The sequence below is a fragment of the Haliaeetus albicilla genome, chromosome 7 (genome assembly GCF_947461875.1).
Source record: "Haliaeetus albicilla chromosome 7, bHalAlb1.1, whole genome shotgun sequence".
NCBI lineage: Eukaryota > Metazoa > Chordata > Aves > Accipitriformes > Accipitridae > Haliaeetus > Haliaeetus albicilla.
In genome coordinates this window covers 26,499,438-26,525,680 of record NC_091489.1, presented here as the reverse complement: position 1 = coordinate 26,525,680, position 26,243 = coordinate 26,499,438, and the positions used below count along the sequence as shown (strand labels likewise).

Below are 26,243 nucleotides of genomic sequence, written 5' to 3'. Positions count from 1 at the left end.
TCCAATCATATAAAAAGGAGAAAAGGTCTGAAGAAAACAGGATGAAATTCGATAGGTACAAGTGCAACATAGGAAGGAGTAATCATTTACACAAATGCAGGATGAGGAAGAACTGGTTAGGTAACAGTTCACAAAAGGATGTGGGGGAAACAGTCTATTCAAGCTGAAACATAAGTCAACAACATCAGGTTGTTGTGAAAAAGACAAACATCATACTGAGACGTACAGACAGGAATAAAGCTTGCAAGACATGTACTGCCTCTCCCACTCCACTCAGCATCAATAAAGCCGCAGCAGAAATTTTATGTTCAGTCTTCCCTCATGCAGAGTGTAAGGAAGATGAGCCCAAAGAAAGATCCAGGGGAAGAAGAAAAGAAAAAAAAAACACAAAACCCAAACATGAAGAAAACTGGAGCAAATTTAGGTCATTTATGTTAAGAAAAAATGATAAAGGAATGTGGTTAAGTCTTAAGCATGTAAAATTCTGAAGAAGAAAGAAAACCCTTTGTCTCCCATGCCAGCATTTACCAAAATGAAGTTACAGGCTTTAATTCCAACAGGTCAGACACTGGGAGGAGCAATCTATAAGACAGTAAAATGAAGCACTCAGACTGCCTTGGAAAGCCAGGGATGCTTCATCATTGGAGGTCTTTAACAACAGGCTGAAGAAATCTTTCATTTTGTAAAATTGAACTTGCCTTCAGGCAAGTAGAAGGACCGAGTGATCTTTTAAGATGTGTTTCAGACCTACATTCTCCGTGTTTCTTAACTCCAGGTCCTACAGGAAAAGGACACAGCTGGCACAGGCTGCTGCTGCCAGCGAGCAGGAATCTGACAGAGCCCCTCTGCTCTCCAGCAGCAGGGCAAGCAAACTGAAAAACCCCCATTTCCCACTGAGCAACACCCCATGCTGGCCTCTCAGTTCATGTCACCCACCAAGAAAAAAATACTTCCCTTTTAAAAAATTAAGCCTAGGGTGGGGGTCCAGATACTATTTGTTTCATAAGCAACTCATGCCCCGATTAACCTGTGTTAATCAGATTTCCTTGCAAACCACAGTATATTTTGGTTTTTTCCTGGCACGTAGCTATCTGAATACACAGTAAGTTCAATAACCACTAACACAACTCTCCAAATGAATAATTGTACAAAGTATGTCTTTTTCTCTTTTAGTTGTTTAGGAGTCTGGCTATCAAAGAAGTATAACCCCACCACTCCAACTGGTCCTCATGAACACTAGCAGAGAGGAAGGCTCTCTCCCATTCAACACATCTCCCTAGAAAGTCACAAAGCCACTTTAAAATCTAGGATACATTAGAAAGGTTACTTCATCTACACGGTAAGAGTTCAGGTCAAACCCAGGACAACAGTCAGAATAAGAAACCACCTGATTACAGTTGGGTGAAATTAGGTATTTAGGCAAACAGTAAGACGTAAGCAACATTGGTAACTGCTGAATCAGCTGGATTTAGCTCTGTCACAGCAGAGATGTCACAAGCACAGTGAACTGGGAAACTAATTACTTCAGATTTTTTTTTCTTTTTTTCTCCTTTTCTTTTTTTTTTTAATTTTTCTAGAAAAAACAAGGTAACGCTTGAAAAATTCTTCTATACCAGAAACAGAATGCTTCACTTACAAACACCATTCATAAACAACACATAAACCCCAAAAGTATTATTAAATAAATAAAGGAAGTGAAAAAATAAGGAATGGCAGACTTGAATATTCTTGTTTTAGTTGCCCAATGGAACAAGCATTATTTAAGCAGTGTGAAGGCAGATTGCTATCTTTACCTCATTGAATAGTAACTTATTCTGTGAATAGCCCCCATGGAATAACAGCCACTGCTCAAGGATTCAATAGCTTAATGAACATAACAAGACTGGCACAATCTGAAGCTTAATTTGCATGTAGTTTGATTATTTTTGCTTTATTAGTTTAATTTAAAAATAAAAATACATGTAAAAGTAACAGCATTCAAGTGTCATTTGGCTTAACATATATTTTTCTAGGAATTCTTATACTATCCAAATTTGCTAATTGCTAGGACTTGTGCAGCTAAAAGGAGAAATACATGTTAAATGAAAATATCCTTTTTGTTTTTTAATACGTAATTAACACAAGCTTTTCTAGCTTCAAAACTGGCAAATCTATCCTCTTGAAAAATACTCACATAATTTTCATGCTACAAATTAAATTTGGTGTGGTTATGCTTTTAGCACTCAACAAGTAAAAGCTTGCAAATGAAAAGCTGAAGCATAAAGGTATGGCAAGTCTCATTTAAGAAATCAAAATCTTTGGGAAAGAGGAATTCTCTCCTGCAGAAGTCAAGAAAAGCTGCTAATAATTAAATACTGCTTTTGATTAACACTTTACACTACATATTTATTTTGAAAGTCCTTATTTAAGCAGATCATGATATAAAACTAATCAAATCACTGTACTTCACTCCCTTATGACGCCTGGCTAATAACCACACAACAGTTGGAAACTGTCAAAATATTTTACAGCTCAATTGTAATTACCATCCAAGTCTAAGCATGCAGTAATTGGGCGTTAGCCATGTTCTAGGGGTGTTACAGCAATACACAGCAGTCAGTTCTTCTGTGTTTCATTTTTTACATGTGTAAAACTCCTGAATGATCCCCAGGATCTACTTCATAAAATTTTGAATTAAATATTACTATGTTGTCCGCAGAGATAGCTTTTTCCCCCCCTTAATAAAATAGAGCATTTGTGTCAACATTTTAAAAATCAGCTGAACATTTGGAACTACAGAATTTGTTCAGCAGCTTTTTTTTTTCCTGGTTTAAATTCCCTTAAGTAAAAAAAAAATATATATATTGTCAGATAAATAAAAATTAAACATTTTGAGCAAAATATTACATGGTAAATATTGTAATATTAAAAGCTTTGAGACAAACTGCTGATTTTGACTTCAAGGAACAAATTTTGCCGATCATAAATAGAGAAAATATTCCAAGCTGCTGAGAGAGAAAAGAAGTACTGCTGCAATATGGTAACATGAGGAACTTGAAAGGGGTTTTAGCATGTACTATTATAGATGTAATGCTCGTAATACTCATGAGTATTGTATACAGATGATAGCCCAATAGGTCTTCCTGAACAGACAACTCTATAGGGGCTTCTAATTGTTTAGCGTTGGTATTTCTAAGGCAGTATCAGAGATACAGATTCATGATTCGCTGATCTTTCAACACTATTTGAATCATTAATCCATGCATTAACTGTCACTAATGCCACAGTGACAAGACAGATGACATCACTGGATCCCTAATACATTACTGTCCAATGGATTAAAACCCTTAAGAGATGTTATGCCTTTGAGCTGACAGGTTATAAATGGAAAGAAGTGTTAAATTTTAAGAGTCCTTTGGACTTAATTTACATAGTTGGGTTAAATAAAATTAAGCACTCTTGAAAGAAAGGCTCTCAATTGGTCCCAAGATGATGCAATGATTAACATGCTTCTGGTGTGAGCTGTTCATGATTCCAAATATTCATCTGCAGATGGGACTAGGAAACACCTAGATGGAAAGACTGCACCAGAAGACTTCAGTCTTCCAACCAGTAATATCAGTGCTATTAGAAGGGGCTGTGGGTGAAGGTATCAATTGCTCTCCCTTGGCTTGGGGGGAGAGATGAGTTTTATCAGAGGACCCCAAGGAGCTATAGGGGGAAAAATTTCAGCCAGCACAAATGCAGAAAACTCAAGCTCAAGTCTCATACATCATCTTTAACAAGTCTGATCACATCCAAGTGTTGCAACATGTAGAGCACTTATCATTCACGCATCTCAGTCTCTTGCAATATTTTTCACTGCATGAGCACCTCAGGATAGGTGGAGGAGGGAAAAGAAGGGAGCCTTCATTCCTACACAGGAATTTCCATGCTTTGGGAAGTGTAAATTAGAGCATTACTACTAGTCTGACAGTAAGTTTGCTAATAAATGTGTAGCAACATATCTAATTGCATAACAAGAGATTAAATGATTACGACAATCTTTGAAATAGGGAGAATAAAGAGAAGAGAAAGCATACGTAAGGGAGAGCTCTGGTAACATGGCAAACTAGCTGTAACTTCTAAACTTTGATAAATGTGTAAGAGCCAATGTATTTTATACTTTGTTGATACTGCTCAAAATAAGCTTCCAGTGGAATCTACAAAGTTTGTTCTAATACTGAGTATTAGTTCCAAGCTAGATGAGCTTCTAAAAGTTATTGAAAGGTGTAGGATGCATCACCTCAAAAAATGGGGTTTGCAGGTTACTAGGCAACTCTTTGCAGCAGAAGCTTGACCCAAGACATGACTAATAAACAAGTACAGTGACATCACCTGACTAAGATCCACCTTACCTTTAAAGTTGCACGAGGGGGGAGTTCAAAGAGCAGTTTTGCCTACAGTTACAATAAAATTTACAGACTACTCAAATAGAAGTGCTAGTGGGAGCATGATGAGTTGATAAAAATACAGTGTGCATACTACTTCAGTCATAGGGTAGTTTCTCACTGAGAGTCACATAAGTTTGGGGGTTTTACCATTTGTAAATACTTAGAAGTCATTTTGCAATGATTTTTATTATCTCTTATTTATAAAACCTTGGCAGTGTTAAGTGCTGCTACTGTTTCATAGCTTTTCAATCCCTTCTGCAAGTTTGCAGGGAAAAGAGGAGGCCACTGGACTCAAAAGAGGAGTTTAGGTAGACAAGATCACTCTCCCAATACCCCTTCTGCAGCTGGTAGAGACAGATTGTTCAGAAGACTCTTCAGAGCAGAAGTCTGACCTAGATGCTCCACACTGGCCTTAGGGGATGCTGTCTCTGCCCACACATTATGGAAAACTCCAGAGATCTCTTATGTCCTAAATCAGACATGAGCAATACAGTTGTAACTAACTTCACTACAGAAAGAGGTCAAAAGGGACATTCTTATGGAATCTAAACCTACAACTGGCAGCCAAAATCACCAACCATTTTTTAAAAGAATCCTCTAAGTTGAAAAGTACAAAACAGAAAATGAGACCATAGTAGGATTTGACCTGCCTCTTACCCCATTTTTACTCAATAAATATGAAAATAGCCCATTTTGAATATAACTTTTTTTAAAAAATGCTAATCTATTTCTCAAATAGTTCCCAAGCAGATATTAATTTTCCAGCATTATTCATTTCACCTGGCTGGGGCTCCACACAGAGCCCGTCACTCTTGCCAAAAGCAGCAGGGACAATGTTCAGGAGTTTAAGGATGTGAAATTGTTAAAAACTGGTCAGAAAGCAGACCCACTGCATGTTCTTTGTTTCTTTACTCTTTTTCTTCTGTATTGGGCATGAAATATTGGCAGAGCAACTGTCTCAGACACAGTGGAAGTGAAACAAGTAGTGATGAAGAACAAATTACATGTCATCTGTGCACAAAAAAAATGCACAACACCCAAGATCTGGAGCAATATATTTCATTTGTCTGTGGACCAGTCACAGTACTGGTTTCCTCCAGAAAAAGAAGTAAACATTCTTCCTAAAAAGATGAAAGTGCTCTGAAGCAAACCACTTAATGTCCTATGTGCTGTATGGGTTCTCAGACTCTTTAAGTACTTGCAAAAAGACAGATTCTAAGTGTTTTTAAATCAACCAATTCTATGTCCAAGGAGCCCAGAAATGGAAGAACATTTCAGAAACTTGGAAGCTCTCATCGGAATTATCTTCTGATTATTCATTATTACTCATACCTATGTCACATTTTGGTTCTAAATTTGAAACCAATAGTAAATATGCAAACATAAAAAAAGATACTGTGGTAAAAATAAAACCTAATTTTAGTAGGCAAAACCCAAAACCTGTTTTTTGTAAAAGCCTAACATTGTTGCTAGAAATAAATGTAAAAACAGTTAAATACATTTGCAGAGAAAACTCCTTCCCTGGAAACCCCATAAAAGCATTTTTTTCTTTTTCTTTTTCTTTCTTTTTTTTTTTTAATAATAGTGGTAATATTCCATTAGCATTTTAAGTACAATAGAAGCATTGCTGTTACAGTTATAAGAATTTGAGCATTGAAACGATATTTGGTTTGCTATAGTTTTATACTTAAGCCTATTGATTGGGTTCTGGTCTACACACCCATGTCTCAAAACAAAGGATAAAGTCACATTATGTTACCGAGTCATTGTTGTCAATGAAAATCATGACAGACTACTTACCAATAGTACGGAGTGCCATATGGGCACTTTAGAAATGCATCAATTCTTCAGCATTACTTTAAAGCGATAAAACCAAAGCTTTTCGCGGAGTTCTTGAGAGCACTTTGGCAACTTTATGAAAAGGGGTCACAGTGTTATTAAATATGGTTGAGTAATTAAGCATATTCTAGGATGAAACACTTTAATCATGATCTGCTAAGCCATCTGTATCAAATTACTATCTGAATTCACTTTTTAGAAAGTTTGCACGCAGACAATAAAGGTATATTTGTTATATAGAAAGGCTTACATATAACAAATATACCTTTCTATAAAACAAATAACCATACTTATTATAGTAACAAATATACCAAGATATAAGTTTATATATATCTATATATGCACACACAGAAAGAAAATATACACATTGTGTCTCTCTATAAATATATTAAAAAAACCAAACAACTAAGGTCACTTGAAACAACAGAAACACATTCTGACTATCTGTTCTGTAAGTAAAAATTACTTTGATTATGCTCCAGAAGCATAAAATACAAGGCAGCTAATCAGAAAAAAAAAAAAAAGAAGAATACAAAAATATTACACTATTTTTATTTACAATTATTTCAGGTGGTGTAACATTCTGGGATACTTTTAAAGTTTGATTGGCTGAGTTGGATTTCAGAGATCTATGTGCACTGAAGCAAGTCAGGAAACACGACCCTTGCAAGACTAAGATTACAGTTCCTTGACTCAGAGGTGTTGATGAAGTGAGGGAGAATGGAGATTTTGGCTGGCCCACCAAAGAAAAAGAGACCGTACTCTTGCTTGTGGATTGCCCTTCAAAGATACAAAAGACAACTAAGGAACTAGAAACTGCTCTAACCTGCCCCAGTTCATACTCATGGAAACTTGGATGAAAAGATTTCACTGCTCAGGAACTTAATTCAGGAGCAACTAAAGGACTTCTTGTTGCCTTCAGTGGACTCTGCATGAAGTCTCATGAACGTTTACAAAAAGCCAGGTGCCTGATAGTCACCATCCAACCGTTATTTCAAAATAGATTTCTAAGTTTTTGCTGTTGCAAATATGACAGCCTTTCACACAATTGTGCATGCACAGTCAATGCCAGCAGTTACATAGACACTTGTGAGCTTAATGTCTGTCCCTACAGTGAGCCCACAGGGAAATAAAGACTACTTTCTACAGCCACGGTGGGTGTGTATCCACTCAATTCAAATAGCAGAGTTATGTGCTCTTGGTGCTAAAGGTGCCAGGCATGCATATAAAGTTGTTCCTAGTCCCAAAATCAAACATTACAGCATCTTCACTAAGGTAACAAAAATTACTAATGAAGCTTCCAGCACCTAGAGCCGTGTTCTTCAAGATATTCAATCTGAGATGACAACTTTTTTTTTTTTTTTTAAGTATCTGTTGAAAGACTCCTTTTTTGGGGGATGGGAGACATGTTACAACTCTTGAGTTTACAGTGGCATGTCTGTCATCAGCTACTGGGTAACCCACAGCTCGCCTCATCAAGTTCTGCTCTGAAGGAGTATGGGAAAAGGCAGGATAAGCTGTATTAGAAGATGTTTTACCATGCTACATCCTCTGAATCCAAATGATTTTTCTACAGAGAGAGACTTCCCTCTCAACAGTATAGCTCTCTTTAAAGTGTAATGTAGGCATTTAATCAGTGGGTGTTTAATCAAGCTCTTAAATATTACAGTTGAACTTCTATTATATTAAGCTCGCCAATATTTTTCGTAACATTTACAACATGATTTCCTTAATTACTTCAGTTTCTAGCTAGCTCCTTTAAAGCCCTTTCACTGAGCTAGAGCACATGATTTCATTCACACTTTAAAAGCCTTTCCCATGCATGCTTTTCAAAGCTGATTTTCTGAATTATACATATGAACTATATTTAAAATTTGTGCATTATTCATTACTACAAACTATGAAGTATCATTTAGGGATTAACACAACTATCTACTAAACTGCAAAATAGGTCTTGTCAATAATGAAACCAAGTGAGTTTTGAAGAATTGGTTGTATTTTAAAAAGGTAACCAAATACTTCTATAAAGTACAAAAATATTTCTCTAAATCTACCAAGAAAAAACATATGCATGTCTTCTTTTTATTGAGATGAAAACAAATTCAGTATATCTAACAGGCTCATAAAGTATAAAACTACTTAAGATATATCAGAAAAGAGTTCTGCTTTAAATACATTTTCAACCTTTTTTTTTTTCCCTTTCTGTAACAGTCTCTATATAGAGTGCTTGCACTGTATGCATTTGAGATCCATCTATATGCTTCTGCATAGGATAAACCAAGTCAAAAAATACTAGCAGGATCTGGATTTTGTATTCACATGGCTAATTCTCCATAGAAACAACAAAGCCTTTTTTCCTTATATTCCATTTATGTGCTTTAAAATAACTCAGAAAAAACATGAATCTAAAATATGTTACAGCACACAAACCCCTCAGCTCGTATAGCGATAGTTGCAGAGAACAGATCATTCTTCTGAAAATGTAGGAAAAAAAATATTTAAAGGGAGGCAGTGAGTCAAAAAACATGCATGCAGCTTGACTTCAGTAAAACCTGGGATCACTCAGTTCCTTTGGATTGTTTTCTATTTATTTTCTTTTCTTTCATGAGGTTAATTTTTTAGGAAATTGTTGTTCCCCCCCCTTTTTTGTCACCACAGACACTCCCTTTAGGCAACCGTGCATCAACAATCCTCCCACGTTCAAAGTCGGCTACATCTGTTGCTCTTTCCCATTGTTGAAAATTCCTGCCTTAATCCTATTTGACTTTATTCATGCAAAGGTCATCCTGAATTCAACAAATGGAGGAGCGATAGCAAGCACACTGTTGAACATGGCTAAAAAATGCTGTTGCAGAACATGCAGCTAGTGTGCCGGCACTATCTCAGAAGTACTTGCTTTATTATGCAGCTTCTAGTCCTCATAGCTGTGTTGCAATATGAATTGGCAACATTATTTCTTCTAGCAACTCAGGAATACAACAATTTCCTTCTAACTGGCTTGATTCTCCTTAAAAAGATTTGCACTTAACTCCTATTTGCTAGTGAGTATGTGTACAACATACATATATAATATTTGACTGTTTCACATGCCTTAGGGCTTAGCTTCTGGCATATATGGCTTCCCTATTTCTCCTGGTTTTTATTTCTCAATATATCTAGCTTCACAAATCTATTTAATTAACCAGCCCATCTAAAACTAATGGTGATCACTTTTAAATAAATGAGACAAAATTCTGCCTAAAAATACTTTTACAAAGCAGGGCAGAACCGCTAATACAAACACCTCATTTTAGGGCCATCACCGTACTGTAGATTTGCTCGCAGAAGCCATCTATTTTGTTTTTAGGCTCATTTTTCTTCCCCAGCAACAGAAAAATAAAAGCATTCTAGCTCAGACCTGTGATTTATTCCTGTACTTAAGTATCTGACCCAAACCAAAGAAAGATTAGCAGGAACAGTGAATTAGTAAGCAAACCAAAGTTAACCATCAGTCTGATTTATGAAGGGAAGATAATTATTTTTGTAATATGTCCATAACTCATCATGACAGAAGCAAAGGAATATTTATTCATACATGCTTATTTCCAATTTGAGGTGCTTGCCAACCATGATGAACCAAACCCACCCTTCAGGCAAGCAGCGAAAAAGGCTATTGTTAGTCTCGTTCCTTCACGGAGCGCTTCGCTGAGGGCTGCAGACAGCGGAGAGTGCACCCAAGACTTGAACTATCTAAACCAGTCCCACAATAAAGCTTGATGTAATAGCTAAAAGTTAAATGCTACAATAACATCAGCTTATTCAAATTGTGTTTAGCTCCTCGTTAGGTGCAAGGGAACACTGGAAAGAATCAAGTCTTCAATTTAAAAGCTGTCCAGTACTCTGCTCTTGTGGCTCTTATTAAGGAGCCTGAGAATAAGGTCTAAAAACTCTACAGAAAAAGGATAGGTTTTATCAGGTTTTTGTTGTGAAGATTTGGGGGATTTTTGTTTTGATCATAGTTTAAAAAAGGTCTTAGGAGAGTAGAAGTGTTCCTTCTTCTACCTTTTAAAGAGCAAAGCTTGAACTAAACAGGAGTAATAGTCTGTGAAGCCAAGCATGCAAATCAAAGCCCTCCATGTCCTTTGAAAAGGTTAGCATGAATGGCAGGAAGGTGGTTATCCTCCAGTACCTATGCCAGGAGCCCACAGCCCCGCACCATCTGCCTGCCTCCTCCCAGCTCCCTTCCACCGTAGGAGCGAAGGCAAATAACTTAAAGGGAATAAATAAAAGGCCCTCATCACGGATAAGGATTTTCAGATTACGTATCCCAGAAGCTAGCCCAGATCTCACTTTGAGCTAACCTAATGTGGTTGTTTTTCAAATGCTTTGGCAGGCCACAGCCGCCTCGCCTGACCAGCGGTGTTTGTACCTAATCCGGCTTGTCCTCTGTGAGAGAAACTAAACAGTACCATGAAAGCATTGACATTTAGGAACTGCAGCGCTCCAGAACCTTAATGCTCCCAGCAGCTCCTAACTTCTTCCTTACATTTATGCACCTTAGGGATATTTAAAGCACAGATTTCAGGCAAATAACTTTGGCACCTCCATCAGGAGACCAGTCCCCTTCGGAACCCGCAGAAATGGGTGCAACAAGACACTAGTCCAAAGGCAACGCAGAGCCCAGCTCACACTCCCTGCTCTCCCTCCAGACATCCCCCACTGTCACTCTCGTGGTCTCTCTCTCTTCTAGGACTTCCAAGTATTCAATCCACCTCCTAATGCAGGAAGCTACGGCCCAGAAAAGGCAGTGTGGGTATTCCCACCATCCAAAGGCCATCTCTCCTCTGACCTCAGCAGCCTTGAAGCAGTTCCTGGATCAGGATACATGTCTTATTTGACCAACCTTGCACTTGTTGGTAAGACAGACTACTGGGCACTTCATTCAAGGAAACCGAAAGGTTTATATAAATCATCACATATATTTACATGGGAAACATTAAAGAAATTCTAGTATTAGTATAATTTCTTGAATAAAATATGAAAGAAGTATTTTTTGTTACAGTCCACCTACATGCAATGGTGCTGGCATTTGAATAGCACATAGCAACAATATTCCCCTTTACTTCATCACACAATACACTCTGTGCCTGTTGGCTTTTCCAGTTTCCACCAGAGATGGATTTTCTTCTCACAGAATGGTGCAGTTTTAGACTTCCAAGATGAAATAAAGCATATAAAAGTACTGCCATTACATATCTAAAGAGCATATTTTTCCACAAGAAGTGAAGTAATATCTTACAATGACAAATCTGAGTACTGTAATTTATAATGTAAGTTAAATATAAAAATATGAAAAGTGAGGCTTTGAATGTCATAAGACTGGTTAAATTACCAAACCTTATTTGCACAGACATTTTGCAGAAGTGCTAACTGGTGCAAGTTTCCTATAAATATGTTTCATTAGAGCTTAAATCAGCTAGCTTCCCTGGCATGAGAGAGCAGACTATCACTGGGCATGCAAACCAATTAATTTTGGTTTTAAAATGAGAGAGAGAGCGCTTAAACAATGATGGTGACAAACAGAAACGTTATTATTGGCTTTGGACTATTATGTGAATGTGCATTCTCCTTTTCTGCCAACTTAAAAGGCCACCACAAGCTCTTGTCTACAAGCACCGAAACCAATGCCTATGTTTTCATGATTATCAGCAACACAGTGACTTTCATAAAGGAGAGAACGGTGTATACATTAATATGACAGCCTTAAGCTTATTTATCATCCTGTCCTGGTGCTATATACTTTCATCAGTTGCTAGGTATAACTCAAAAGCTATCCAAGCACAAGTTCAAAAAACATCCTGTGGTCTGATACAAGCTCCATGTCTGTTCACATAATCATGTATTTCCAGAGAAACACCTATTGCCAAAGACTGGAGTGCAGGAGTTTCATTTACTGAGATATTCTGGGTAGCCCAGCAGGCAGCTGTGAGATGGAGATCTGTGAGCTACCAAATCCCAGGCTGATTAGTCAGCCTGCAGTAGCCACTCTGTAAAGTATGTGTCTAATGAACATAGGTTTCCACACCCTGAAGACTTGAGAAAGGATGTGAACCAAGCTGGATTCACCAACCATAACATACCTGTTGACTTTCATAGAATCACAGATTGGTTTGGGTTGGAAGAGACCTTAAAGATCATCTAGTTCCACCCCCCCTGCCATGGGCAGGGACACCTTCCACTAGACCAGGTTGCTCAAAGCCCCATCCAACATGGCCTTGAACACTTCCAGGGATGGAGCATCCACAACCTCTCTAGGCAACCTCTTCCAGTGTCTCACCACCCTCACAGTAAAGAATGTTTCCCCAACACCTAATCTAAATCTACCCTCTTTCAGTTTAAAACTGTTACCCCTTGTCCTATCACTATACTCCCTGTTAAAGCATCCCCCCCATCTTTCCTGTAGGCCCCCTTTAGGTACTGGAAGGCTGCTATAAGGTCTCCCCAGAGCCTTCTCCTCTCCAGGCTAAACAACCTCAACTCTCTCAGCCTACCCTCATAGGGCACATGCTTCATGGCCCTCCTCCGGACCCACTCGAGCAGGTCCATGTCTTTCTTATGTTGGGGGCCCCAGAGCTGAACGCAGTACTCCAGGTGGGGTCTCATGAGAGCAGAGTAGAGGGGGAGAATCACCTCCCTCGACCTGCTAGCCACACTTCTTTTGATGCAGCCCAGAATGCCACTGGCTTTCTGGGCTGCGAGTGCACATTGCTGGCTCATGTTCAGTTTTTCATCCACTAATTTCCCCAAAGTCCTTCTGCTCAGGGCTGCTCTCAATCCACTCATCAGCCAGCCTGTATTTGTGCTTGGCATTGCACTGACCCATGTGCAGAACCTTGCACTTGGCCTTGTTGAACTTCATGAGGTTTGCATCGGCCCACCTCTGAAGCCTGTCAAGGTCCCTGTGGATGGCATCCCTTCCCTCCAGCGCGTTGACCGCACCATACAGCTTGGTGTTGCTGGCAAACTTGCTGAGGGTGCGCTCAATCCCACTGTCCATGTCACTGACAACGATGTTAAACAGCGCCAGTCCCAATACCGACCCCCGAGGAACGCCGTTGTCACCTTTCAGTAGGTTAATGGTAACTGCAGTATCCAGAAACTCGACGGATTCATGAGCCATCAACATGAGCCTTGGCTACAGTCTGGCAACAAACTGAAACTACCACATAGTAGGAAAAGCCTTTCTCAGAATGGTTTCCTGAAGGGAAAGGCATATGCTATCCTTCCAAAAAAGTGAATGAGCAATGCTAATCCAGTGCAGGAACTATTTTCTTTTAACACTTAAAAATAACTATACTTGAGGGTGATTATCTGTTTCCTCCTGTTCCCTAGTAAATAATTCTTCACCTCCCACATAAATGCAGTAGCATTCCTGCCCCCTCATTCTCACAAAGGCAATAAAATCCATGACTGTGTAGAGACACGGGACACAGTTGCTGACTCTGGAGCTGATACCTGGATCTTATTTCCAATAAAGTCAACATAACGTAGGGAAGATAAGATACTAAGACTGGCTGAGATTTCAGCCAGTTGGAGTTGATATGTGTATTTTTTAATCAGCTAAACCAATGACAGGCACTGATATGCATGTTATGCACTGGTCTGATACCACTTTTTGAGCCTGAACTTCTTTGTTCAATTTTTTTCCAAAGTCAATGACAAGTGGAAGAAATTTAAAGTCTCCATCACCTCTGTGAAAGGCAGAACCTGGTTATCCAAACCATGTCAAGAACAGCAACACATGTATGATGGTAACAAGCTCAACAAGGCTTCAATTTGGCTTGACAGCACTGTAGCAGGTTGATGACTGAAGAGCTTAATTACAGCTTTGCAGTTTGTCAGAGTCACCTAAATATAGCCAGCACACCATATCTTCAAGCCATTTTGAGATGATTAACTGTGGGATTATTCCAGGCTTTCAGACATTTGCATTTTTAAGCTCTCACTGACGATTCAGATTAGTTTAGAGGAGGCATGGAAGGAAGACAGGAGAGAATCAAGATACTCCTTTAGGAAGTGCAAGTAGGCAATAATATTTGGAAACAAATCTTCCTCCCAAGCCAGATATGGCAAAGACTGAGCTAATATTATGGGGCCAAGAGCTGGCTGGACCTTTATGGACAGCTAGACCCTGCCTTATCTCTGACAGGTAACTGTCCCTTCCTCACCAATAGAGATGACATCAGGATCTCTGAGTAATCAGAAGGGCCTGCTCAAAGGGAGGACATTAAAGAGGTTTGGATAGAGTTTGCTACTCCAGTTAACTGATTGCTCAGGGAAGCAGTGCAAGGCAAACATTTAAAAAACATCAGATGAATATTGGAGATACTTGGAAGCTGTCTGGACATGGTCCTGGGCAACTGGCTCTAAGTGGCCTTGCTTGAACAGGGGGTTTGGACCAGATGACCTCCAGAGGTCCCTTGATGCCTATTTATTAGTTTCATGTTCTGTCTTCACTGATCATTGAGTTCTTGAACAAGTTCTGCCCTGGAGTACCCTCTTTACCCTGCAGATACCACCAGATCAGAAGGTGCTTTCTGGAATTTTCTGCTCAGTTTTACATGAAACTTTTACACAGAATGGTCTTGTACAGCATACATCTCTGAACAAAGGAACTAGAAGGATTTTGATTTTTGTCATGTCAGGAGTAATAGGGGTAATTAATTGTGGATAAGATTCCAGGAAAACCTAAAATAGCATTCAGCTGTTAAAAGACCATACAACTCCCTTAAAAGAAAGCCTTTTGCAGTTCACATAGATGCATTAGCTTAAGTCTATTCTCAAATGAGACATGTCCAAGACCGCTGACTGCTAAAAATTCATTGTTTTATTCTTCTCTTTCATTACTGCAGACACTGCTGTTAGAAATTAAGAAAACATACACACATGCACACACACACAAATAAAAATGTGTGGGAAGTCAGATATGCCTCAGGCGAGAAACACCTTCCACCACTACTTGGGTAATGGTAAAATGTTGGATTCAGGCTATGATGTTTCAACAGCAAACACAACTGCACTTCTGTGGAAGTGTTCCTATACCACAATGCAAATGCTAGAAGGCTCATTGCAGCTGATCACTGAACGAAGCAATTTTGGTGTCCAGCCATACCCTAAGGATTTGATTTTTGGGTGTAGACTTAGGAAAATATCAACCTTTCTTGCCCTACTTTTAAGTTGGTATTTAAATTCCTAGGAATTTCACTACTGTTTTCAAAATCTAAGTGGTTTTGGTTTTTTTTTTAAATAGAGTAACAAAATTTCAAGTATTTGGAACATGTATCTTGAGTAGGAATCTGTCGTGTGTCAAATAGTCTTTCAGGAAAAATTTCCACCTAATAAACTTGCTGATATATGATGTTAATAACAGCATTTGTATTTTTTGTGTTCAGCAAATGTGATGAACACCATTAGCATGTGAAGGAAAAATGAGCTCCAAATACTCTGTCAAGGATTTGCAGAAACATTTTTGGAGTCTTTTTCCTTCAACTCTAAAGTTCTAATATTAATACTGTGTTTGTGTAGTCTAAAGATTAGCATTTCTGCTCTGCAGCCATTTCCTATGAAGACAACCAAGACAGGGAATTGAACATTTTGAGACACTTTGGTTCTGGTCAGAGTTGTAGCAGAGGCTTTCTGTGCACAGCAACCTTGGACAAAACACTGAGTAAGATACATTATTTAACCTCCCTTTACGTAAGTTTACCTCCATGGGACTATTCCACCAAGATAAGGGTGTGTGTTAAGTTCATGCTTGTATAGTGCCTATAGCTTTTGATGGGAGTTTTTTCAGAGTTGCTAAACCTTGTTACTATTATTGAGTAATAAACAAGTTATTTGTGCCAACAGCCCAAGTCCTACCTGGGCACTATTTTGTACTGTGGTGTAAAGAAATTATTTAATTTTCTTTTCTTTTAAATGCCAGTGCTTTTCCAAATTCCAAAAAGCATTCCAAGTAAAGTGCTTTTGAGCTAACATTATTATATCACCTTTGAGCAAAACAATTCAAGCACAGAAAAAAGACAGCTTACAGAAATCTTTCTGAATTGCAAGTGACCATACAATATTTTAACACACCCAGTCAGTGAAACTTTTCACTCTAGCTGTAATATAATAAACCAGGATGCTGCATCTGCTTTGGAGCCTTCCCTAATGGTCTCATATCCTCCAAAATCCTGTAAAAAAATTAAAGGTCAACATAGAGCTCCGTTTTCCCCCATGGTCCTAATGAATACCAAAATTTCAGTACTTGGACCTTTGCTGATCTCAGCTGTGCCTCAGCATCACTGGCAGAGAGGTGGGCTGCAAGCAGGCAGGCACAAAAATACTTGGAAACTAACACCCTGCAAAAGAGCGGGAACTACCCAACTTTGTTCATAACAGCACAGTCTTCTCAGTGAGTTCAATCCTGCATCTTTTCTTAATCAATTTCAGCTTTCAGACAATCTAAAACTTAGTGTGGGGTGGACAAAAACTACAACAATCAAACACAGTAGTAATATGTTATTTCAGCACAATGAAGACATGAAATAAAGCAGAGAGACATATTTCCTTGGATGCAGACCTGTAAAAAAACCCTCTCAATCAATGAGCAATGGGGGCACAACCTCCATCAAGCAACGTGATAAAATCTCCTCCACAGATGTCTCTTCTCTGCCTGGTAGTACCAGAATGCTTTACTTTGGCCACTTTGCTTTGACCCAAGGGCCAGACTCCACCAGAAATCAAATAATGTGCAATATTTTTCATACAGAAACTCCAGCAAACAGGATCAAACCCCATCTCAGAACATTATATAAAACTGCTATGCTTTGATTTCATATTTCCCTGATTGTGGTTTTGCACATTAAGAATAACTTGTGAATTGTGCTTGCAGCCTCACTACGTTGGGTTTTTTTGCTGTGAGCAGATACAGATTAGATTTCTGGTCTCATACTCTTTACCCTGACTGAGGGGTAAAACAATAGCAAGATCAGAGCCTGAGCAGACAAGAACATGTCAGTGATTTGGCTGAGTAATTAAGCAATGAAATGATAGGTATGACAAGTAGTTTCATTCAATTCTTAAATTAAAGTACAGCAGCTCCAATACAAGGCAAAACATGATAATGTGCATAAATTGGGCGAGATGCTTGAAGGGAAGCCTTCTGTCCTCATCTTCCTACCCTTCAAAACAAGCAGTCCGCACGTATCAAATTAATTTTTAAGATGGGCCCATTAACATATATGACTAAATGCTTATTTTGTTTAAAAAAGCGCAAGCGGTGCTAACTGCTGAAACACTGCAGCTGAAATTCACACTGACAGAATTTAGCTGTTGTAATCCTAAAATACCTACGCCTCACACCGCCCTCGTCAACAGACGCTAACTCATGTTTTGCCTTGACAAATACAGATATATGTGCATATATAAGTATGCTTAGTCTGGACATTCCTAATTTAAAGCAGACCATCTTTTTTTTTTTTTAATTACTTTGACATACATATGGAATTGGACATATATAAATCCCAATACAAATAAACAGTATCCAGTACTAAGCTCTTAAAACCCAGATTTATGACAGAAACACGGAAACAGACTCTTCAATGGGGGCAGGGCTTAGTGGCATTACAATAGATCAAGACAAAGTATTGTTCAATATGATTTTCTTCCTTCTCGATGGCATATCCAGCTGTCCTGTCACGTTTGTTACTAGAAGACTCTTTTCTTTGAAACTGCAGTTGCTGATACTGTTGTCATTAAATCCTTAAAGAAAAAATACAAGCTCCTACTGCTGCTCTCTCCCTATGAACCAGCAAGTGAATAGAGATGAGCCAACACCTTATTAAGTATAAGCAAAGCTTTTAAGATGGCCTGCAGAAATACGAAGGATGTCTACAATACACATAAAGGTACTGTTAATAACAAAGATGAAATTTTGGTATGAAAAACCTACCTTAGGAGAAGAAGAAAGCTCCCTCGATGCAGGAATAGCTGACATGTTCTCACTCATGCCTGTCTCTGTCTTTGGCAAGAGGTTTGGTGGTTCAGGAGCCTTTCTTTTCATCTTCTTTTCTGGTTCTTGCAGTGGAGCAACTTTAATTAAAGCAGGACTTGATTTTGGTTCATAAAACGGATTTGATCTAATTAAAAGAAGGGAAACATATTTCTTTGCTATCTCCTTGGAATTAAAACCAAAAAATAAGACCTGTTTAGAGAAGCCAATGACTAAAATGCTTTTATTATCCCACATAAGAATATATTTTGCCTTTACATGCATTTAGATACTACTTTTTCATACGATTGAAAAGCGAGTTACAACAGTTAAAAACTGTGTTAGGCCAGTTTCCATACATTTTATAAAGTCCTGTAAATTACGGAAGTTTTATCAATTGCATAAATCTAACTCTTCAATTATACTTCACTATCTATCAAAGAGTGATCTGATTTACAGACAAGCTCAATACCAACAAATTTGAGTGAAGTTGCTGGCTGTTTAATATTTTAATGAACAGAATTAAGAATGATTCATGAGAACAGAGTTAAGAATCTGGCTGATCTTATATGCACGCTTCAACACAGCTTTAGAGGCCTCGCTCTTGGCTGTCCAAGCCTGAAAGTTTTGGCTTCCATACGCACAGAATCCACACTGAGTGTATTTTAAACTTCGCAGCACACAGGCATCACACCACTTCAAGAAAACTCTTTGGATAAGAGAATAGTGTAAGAAAACCACAGCTGACTTGCGTATACCTCTCTACAGATACCAGTAGCCATCATCTGTCTATTTTGAAAGTGCTTTTTATAACTAAACCTTGTTTAAGAAACACAGTAAACATCTTCCACCAAGTGGATGCACTCCAAAGAATGATTCTTCTTAACTCTTGTATTCACGTTGCAACTCTGCATTTGTTCCACCCTAAGTAAATACTTCCACAGTGTTTCCAGACGTTATCTATTAGTTTGATACATCAATATCAATCAATAATACATCAAATAATGGCTTCTACTACACACTTTGAAGAGCCAGCAATTTTGTATCCCGCCAAGGATACTTACGAGAACCTTCTTTGCACCAAATTATTTTACTCATAATTCTCAATTTTGTATTTTGCAATCCAAAACTGGATGGTTAATTATGAAATTGATATGTTAATTCATTTCTAGTCCATACTTCCCCTGCAAGATATATTTATTTTAGTTATATAAACATAGTTTGAGATATAAGTCACTGCAATTCCCAAAGGTCTACAGTTATATAAAGCATAACTAATAATGTCAAATAACCTCAGTCCGTTGAATTCAACTCTAAATGGAAACAATAATGCATACAGCATTAGACAAGAGCCTATCTAGCGAGATCCATTTACAAATTTCCTCTCAGGATAAGAATCATGAGCAAGTACAAACTGTTTTTAAAGAACTACAACAGCAAAATGTGGGCACAAGCAAAAACCCAACTATTCATCCAGCTTCCTTTCACACAACACCAAATTTCTTTCAGTTTTGTGTACTTTTAGTATGAAAATGTCTTTCAGTCTCATGGACTGATTTTAGAATTTATTTTTATGCAGTTTACCGTCATCCTCTTTTCACTGAGAAAAAGCAAGCAATTAATAATCCACACCACAGAAAACACGTCTATTTCTGAAAGGTAGAGTTTACTGAAGCACATAAGTGAAGACTGAGCATAAAACCTCCAGACCTTTCTAAGAATCTGCCACTACTGGTTATAGAGAAAAAGATCTAAATTCAGATACTGAAGTGAAAGGAAAGACTAACACTAAAATAACTCATCTGCTGACTGAAGGCAACTCTCAGGTGTTCTCACTTTGCTGCCCATCAAGCACAAAGCCACCAGTGCAATCAAAATTAAGGGAACATCAAGATAACAAGTTAAATAGAAACAGATGGGTGTTTTCCATGGGAGGCAGTAGAGAAAGGAGGGTATTCAGGCTTCAGTGGAGAATGCACCTAGCTGTCACTAGCTCTAATTTAGCTGACAGCCCAGCTCAGCTGTCTTCAGACACCAGAAAGTTCAAAGGGAAAGGAAAATGAAGATAAAAGAGATAAAGGCTGAAGAACAATATGTTCTACAGGAGAGCACAAGGTTTTATTTAGTTCAACAAGTTAGCCTTCTGAACAGCAAACAGCATGTTTGGCAGGAAAGTAATTTACCTCTGTGTACTTGGAATTAGAAAGGTGTATTCATAAGGTGTTAAAATTAATTTGGTGTGAGAAAAAAACCCACCACCTTATCAATGAGAGTAAAAAAGTTTGGAAGAGCCACCTTTTGAATTTTTATGCTCCAGAATTGTCTGCACTGCCTGTGTAATCTTGAAGGATTGTACCCTACTACACGCACAAGAAGGAAATGCTATAAGGAGCCTTTTTTAGCTAGAGAAGAACTTGCTTAAAAGCCAGACTAAACCCTCACATTTTGGTCATAATATGGGCTGAACACATACACACTACTTTCCACCTTCCCCTCTGCACCACTTTTAATTGGTCTTACAAATATTGAGAAAGATTTTTTAAAAATTAAGTTTAATACAGATAAAAAACCCAAAACAGTTCTTGCCCAAAGAGGCTATATTTTGAAGTTGTGGGGGTCTGATATATGTAGTAGAGTTTGCTCCAACAGCTTCCACATGGCTATATAAGAAGCTAAGCATAGGAAAAGTCTGGCTGAAAAAACCCTTAGCTGAAAAATATTAAAGCACTTTTCCCTGAGGTCAGCTCCCATACTTTTTGCTTCTGTGAAGCTATTTAATTGATTCACACATGATTTGTCTAAGAGATACTAGACTGCCCACCACAAAATTAAAACAAACAAACCTAACAAATCTGACAAACTACCTGGCATTAAGCTGTCACTGGGAGTGTGGTGGCTTGTGGCTTCTTGTGAAACAAGCAGCTTTGATAGATGGCAACTCAACAGTCTTTCCAATTAGACAGCATTATTCTAAGTCATGCAATGATTAACGAGATAAGAAGCCACAGAGCCAAATAATATCTGAAAGCAAGTTTTATTCTGACCAATTTAAAAATTATTTTGATCAGTGTTACTGGTTAACTGAAAAAATCAACATTTCACTGAAGAGGAAAAACAAAGCTGTCAGTGTGGCAGGGTTAAAAGATCAGGTAATATTACCAATCAGAAATACTAAGGTTGAAAGCATTAAGTACTTGTGAGCTATTCTATTTTCAAGTAATTAAACTTAGCAAGGTGTGCTGTCCTTTGTTAAGAGGTAACCATCTACCACTGTGATTTTAATGTATAAAATTCAAAAAGGCCAAAGCAGTATTTTACACTAACATTCAAATGCCCAAAATAACAAAAGGAAAATATGTTCCTTATCTCCAGGTAGGTATGAGAATTTAGCCAGAGGAAGTATGTTTTGAGAGTGTAGTTTTACAGCAGAATATATGTACTGGATCATCTAACTCCCTATGTACCATGCAATGTCTCACTATGCTTATGCTGGTGACTATGCTTTGCTGATGTGTGTTGTGATATCTTACATTTTCTTCACAACCATTAGTGAAATATGTTTCAATTAAGCCAATTACCCAAGGTAAATCCTTCCCAGAGGCACAGTGAGGGTAAGTACCTTCTCCAAGATTACAACAAGAAGCTGTTACAAAACCGGAGTCAGAGTTCAGCTCTTGGGGCTCTTTGTGTAAGCTCTGAGTCCAGAATCAGAACTAGGGATCTGCAAGAGTAGAGTGGGACAAGGGTCCTGACACTAACTGATGTGTCCATGCTTCCACAACACGTCATCGTATTTCACACAAAATACAAGAGGAAAATGCCAAGTGGTGCATTAAGTGAACTCCAATGAAACATTTAAGAAGCAGGTATAAAAAATACATTGTGTTTCCTGAGCGACAGTAAATGTCTTTCAGGAGCCCTCTATTTCTTATGCCTTCCATCTATCAGGTTCAAAACCACTCCTGGAGAAAGCACTAGACCAGCGGTAGTAAAAAATTATTAAAAACTACCCAAAACAAAACAAAATATCGGAAGAGAAGATGTTAGGAAAGAGATTGAAAATAACATGCAAAGTTTTCTAATGCCGTGACATGACTCAGTTGTTCAGCCTTGTCTTGAATACACTGCTCAGGCCAAGTCAACACATCTTAAAATAGATACATAGCAGCAGAAATAACAGGGTCCAGAGACGTGCGGTGGAAATGATTAGAGAGATGAAGAGACTTCTGTATGAAGAGAGATTGAAAAAGTTAGCACCATTTAACTCAGACAAGTAATGGTGAACATGCTAGAGATATACACCACAGCAACTGTTTACGGCAGATAAATCCAATACTACTAATTTTTGTTTTGATAAGCCAGCAGAAGAGATAGTGTATGGGATTGGAAAGGTAGTTTATTTACAATCAATAAAAGGAAACACATTTCATATAAGATCTTGGTTTTTTGTGGAACACTCTGCCACAAACTGACACTGAAGCCTAGACTTTAATAGGATTCGGAAGAAGATTAGCCACTTATGTAGATAATAAAAGCACCAATATTCACATTAGATAAGAAACAATACACATCTGGACATAAACCCTCATGATTTAGGGCACACAAAAACTACCAACCGGCTTGGCCTATGAAAACCTTTCCATCAGTGCTCACCATACCTTAACAGAAACTTTCTACTGAAAAATTTGAAAATTAATGACATGAGGTAAGGCATAATAGTGCTTGTAGGTGTAAGTTAGTATCACAAGTCCTGTGTTCCTAGACTGGAGTTTTATTATTACACTTATTCCTCCAGAGTGTTTTAGTATAAAGATTCAAAGGTTCTCCTTGCCACGCTTCTACCCAATACATTTAACAAATGGTCTCCACGTTGTTTTCAATGACATGGCGCTCCTGTAACCTGAGAGGAAAAGTGGAGAAGAAGCTACTTTGGGGGTCAGGACACAAAAACCTTATGTAAAAAATGTAAAAAACTATTTTATGGTGCTTTTTGATTCCTTATCCTTCCAACTTTCCATGGGACATTGCTTTTATAATGAAAACACAGATCAGATTTGTGTTCAAGTGGAATCCACCTACGGGGAGTTTATTTTAATCCTTGGAAAAAATAAAGGAATAAAGCAAATGTGGTCAGCTAAAATAAGAAGGCAGCTGTTGTAAACAAAGGGCTAGAGACATCTACAGTCCAGTACACAGAAAAAACAAGGCTGCCTGTTACAACACTGCTGCGAGCCCATTTGGCACAGATTTGCTTAGGGTGGAAATGTGAGTATAAATATAAAATAGAGCAAAATTCTTCACTTGCCCATCCATGTAGCTTTTGCTCTTTCTGCTCTTTTCCTCAGTCTTTGCTGTCCTCTATACCCGTATCTTTGCAGGTGTAATATATTTCTTTCTCCCTGTGGATTCTGGTGATCAGCGAATGATCAGGGATGCCTGGTGTGACCATCAACAGTGTGATCACACTGTGCTCTGAAGACACAGCAGCCAGTGCTGTTTGTTCAGGCAGTGCCCTGATGAATGGAGCCGGCAGAGACATCATTCCCCAGTGCCTCCGCCTCCTTTTTTTTTTTCCACAGAACAAATGACAGCAAATCCATGGGCACAGAACTTTAAAAGGAAAAAGCCCTGCAGGCTCCTTTATACGTTTCTATCAGAGTGCATGGGAATCCTTCAATTTCCTAGAATACAGCTATAAACGGAGAAACTTAAAAGACAATGATATGACACCTGTATTAATATCAAATATGAAAGCAATGCAAATGTCATGCCATGATAAATCTCATTAAATAATGTAAAACTAAATGTTAATTACAGTTGTTGTCTGTAAAATTGCTCACATGTAATCACCATAAACTGTCTCATGAGTGGTGTGGTTGGTGACTAATGACCACAAACAAGGAGTAAGTATATACCTTCAAACCTCCCAAGCTGCACAGCTATTGCAAAAAGCTCTCACTCCTTGTTAGGTTTCTATAGTATAATACAAGGCAGTCAGTGTGAGTTTAGAAGAGTTTTATGTGTGGTTATGATAAAAGAAACAACCTAATAAAGTGCAGATGGTGTTATCTTTCCCATATAGAGATTCAGTTTTATGAGACTCTCAAAAATGTGCTATGCAGACTGCAAAACGCTCTTCCTTTTTACAGACTGCACCAATATAAAACAAACTCTCCATTATCATTAACAAAAATTATTATTTTATGTAGTAAAAATAATGGCAAAAAAGACAGGAAGGACCAGGCCTTACTGCTCCTTAATTTTTTGGCTCGTTTGCAATTGTCAGAGCATGAAGCACCAAAACGGTACACAGACTTGTTCCCTATCAAGTAATTTGCTATCAATGAGGCAAAGAAACATTTCCTAACTGATCATGTTCAGCTGAATAGCATGACTTGGGGGTATGGTATTTCCTGCTGCTGAGCTGCCTAAGGATCAGTCTTTCCTAAGGAGGTGATTAAGTATCACCACAGTTGAACCCAATACACCTAAAGATTAAGCCAGGGATCCCACTAATGCTTCCAAAGGTGCTGAAAGATGAAGAATCATACTTACTCATCTAGCTCTTCCTCTTCAGCTTTAGAAGTATCTGCATAGAGGTATTTGCTCATATCCACTGGTCTGACATTCTTCCTTTTTGCAGGTTGTGGAGGAGAATCTCTTACAGTTACAAACATTTCAGGCTCAGGATCTGGCTCATCAAATGGGTTCAAGTACTCTGGGGCATATTCATCCTTGAAAGGATTGTAATTGTCAGCATAGAAACTTTCTTCTGGCTTTGAAGATGAAGCTATTTCAGTGTCTGGTTCTACCAAATAACAACAAAAAAAATCACTAAACAGATTTAACATAGAAAAAATTTGAAACCATTTTATCAGATCTTTATATTTTGAAGGCTTATGAAAAGGTCTGCTTCTTAACTCTCAATACATAAAGTCCTAGCCTTAGATGAATTTTCATGCTTTATTTATTTACAGAGTAACCTTGTTTATTCAAAAATGGGTCTTTCAAAAGGTCGTTTCATCTAGAGTATAATGAATAGGTTTCATTTTCTCACTTACTAAAGCTCTTTCAACCTAATTAGTTATTAGTTTTCTTATTTGTCATATAAATGGTATCACAACAAATTTTAAAACATTTTCCCAAGCTATTAGCCAATTTGTATCCTAACAAAATGTTCCTAATTATTTATTTAAGCTTTAAATAAAGAAAAAGATATCCTGTATTTTATAATAAAATTACTTTTACTGGATATTAAAAGTGGTGATAGTAAGCACGTAGTCTTTTCATTTCTTAAAATCACTGAACTAAAAATCAGTTATTAGGTATGACCAGTAATTACATTTCAAAACATACCTGGTAACAATACATAGTCTCACAGTAAAAATGAATTTAAATTAACCCTAAAGAGACAGATAATGAAATTACTCATGTATTATTTAGGCTGTACAACAAAAAGTTATTAGCAACCTGGAGCCGTATGCAATTCTTTAGAGTAACAGACACTACAGAAAGAACATTACACAGAAGTGAATGGCTGCTGGATATTGAATAATACAAATCCCCATACAGCAGTGCAACATTTCTTACAAAGACACTTAGTAATGTTAATCTTACTCTTCCTGCAGCATCAAATGATCAGAAGTTTAATTCAATATTGGATATGATGTACTTTCAAAATCTATGCAAATAGGAACTTCAATTGTAGTGTTATCAAAACTTGATTTTCAGTAACCACTCCCACATTATTCTTAACAAAAAGTGTTTCTTTTTCAGATTTTTGGTTACCAAATTGAACAAAACATACCTTCTAGCTTTAAAAGAAAAACCTTAAATATTATTTGTAGCAAGGCTCTGAAAAAGAAAAAGGTGGAGTTCCAAGTGTGTTTGTCACTAAATACTTAAGAGAAAATCACTAGTCACACAACTATACAAAGGGAAGGGGCAGTGAAAGAAACAGTACTCTAGTTGCTTGGTCT

At 37.9% G+C, this 26,243-nt stretch overlaps 1 protein-coding gene across 11 annotated transcripts in view; it reads right to left on the bottom strand.

Moving 5' to 3' along the window:
• Positions 1-26,243, bottom strand: part of EHBP1 (EH domain binding protein 1) — a 225,849-nt gene that overhangs the window by 92,385 nt on the left and 107,221 nt on the right. For all 11 annotated transcript variants that reach the window (XM_069787443.1, XM_069787444.1, XM_069787445.1 and 8 more), the window contains 2 exons: positions 24,820-25,072; positions 18,226-18,412 (listed from right to left, as the gene is read on the bottom strand). In XM_069787443.1, coding sequence (XP_069643544.1) covers positions 18,226-18,412; positions 24,820-25,072 — 440 coding nt within the window. The remainder of the gene's footprint in view (positions 1-18,225; positions 18,413-24,819; positions 25,073-26,243) is intronic.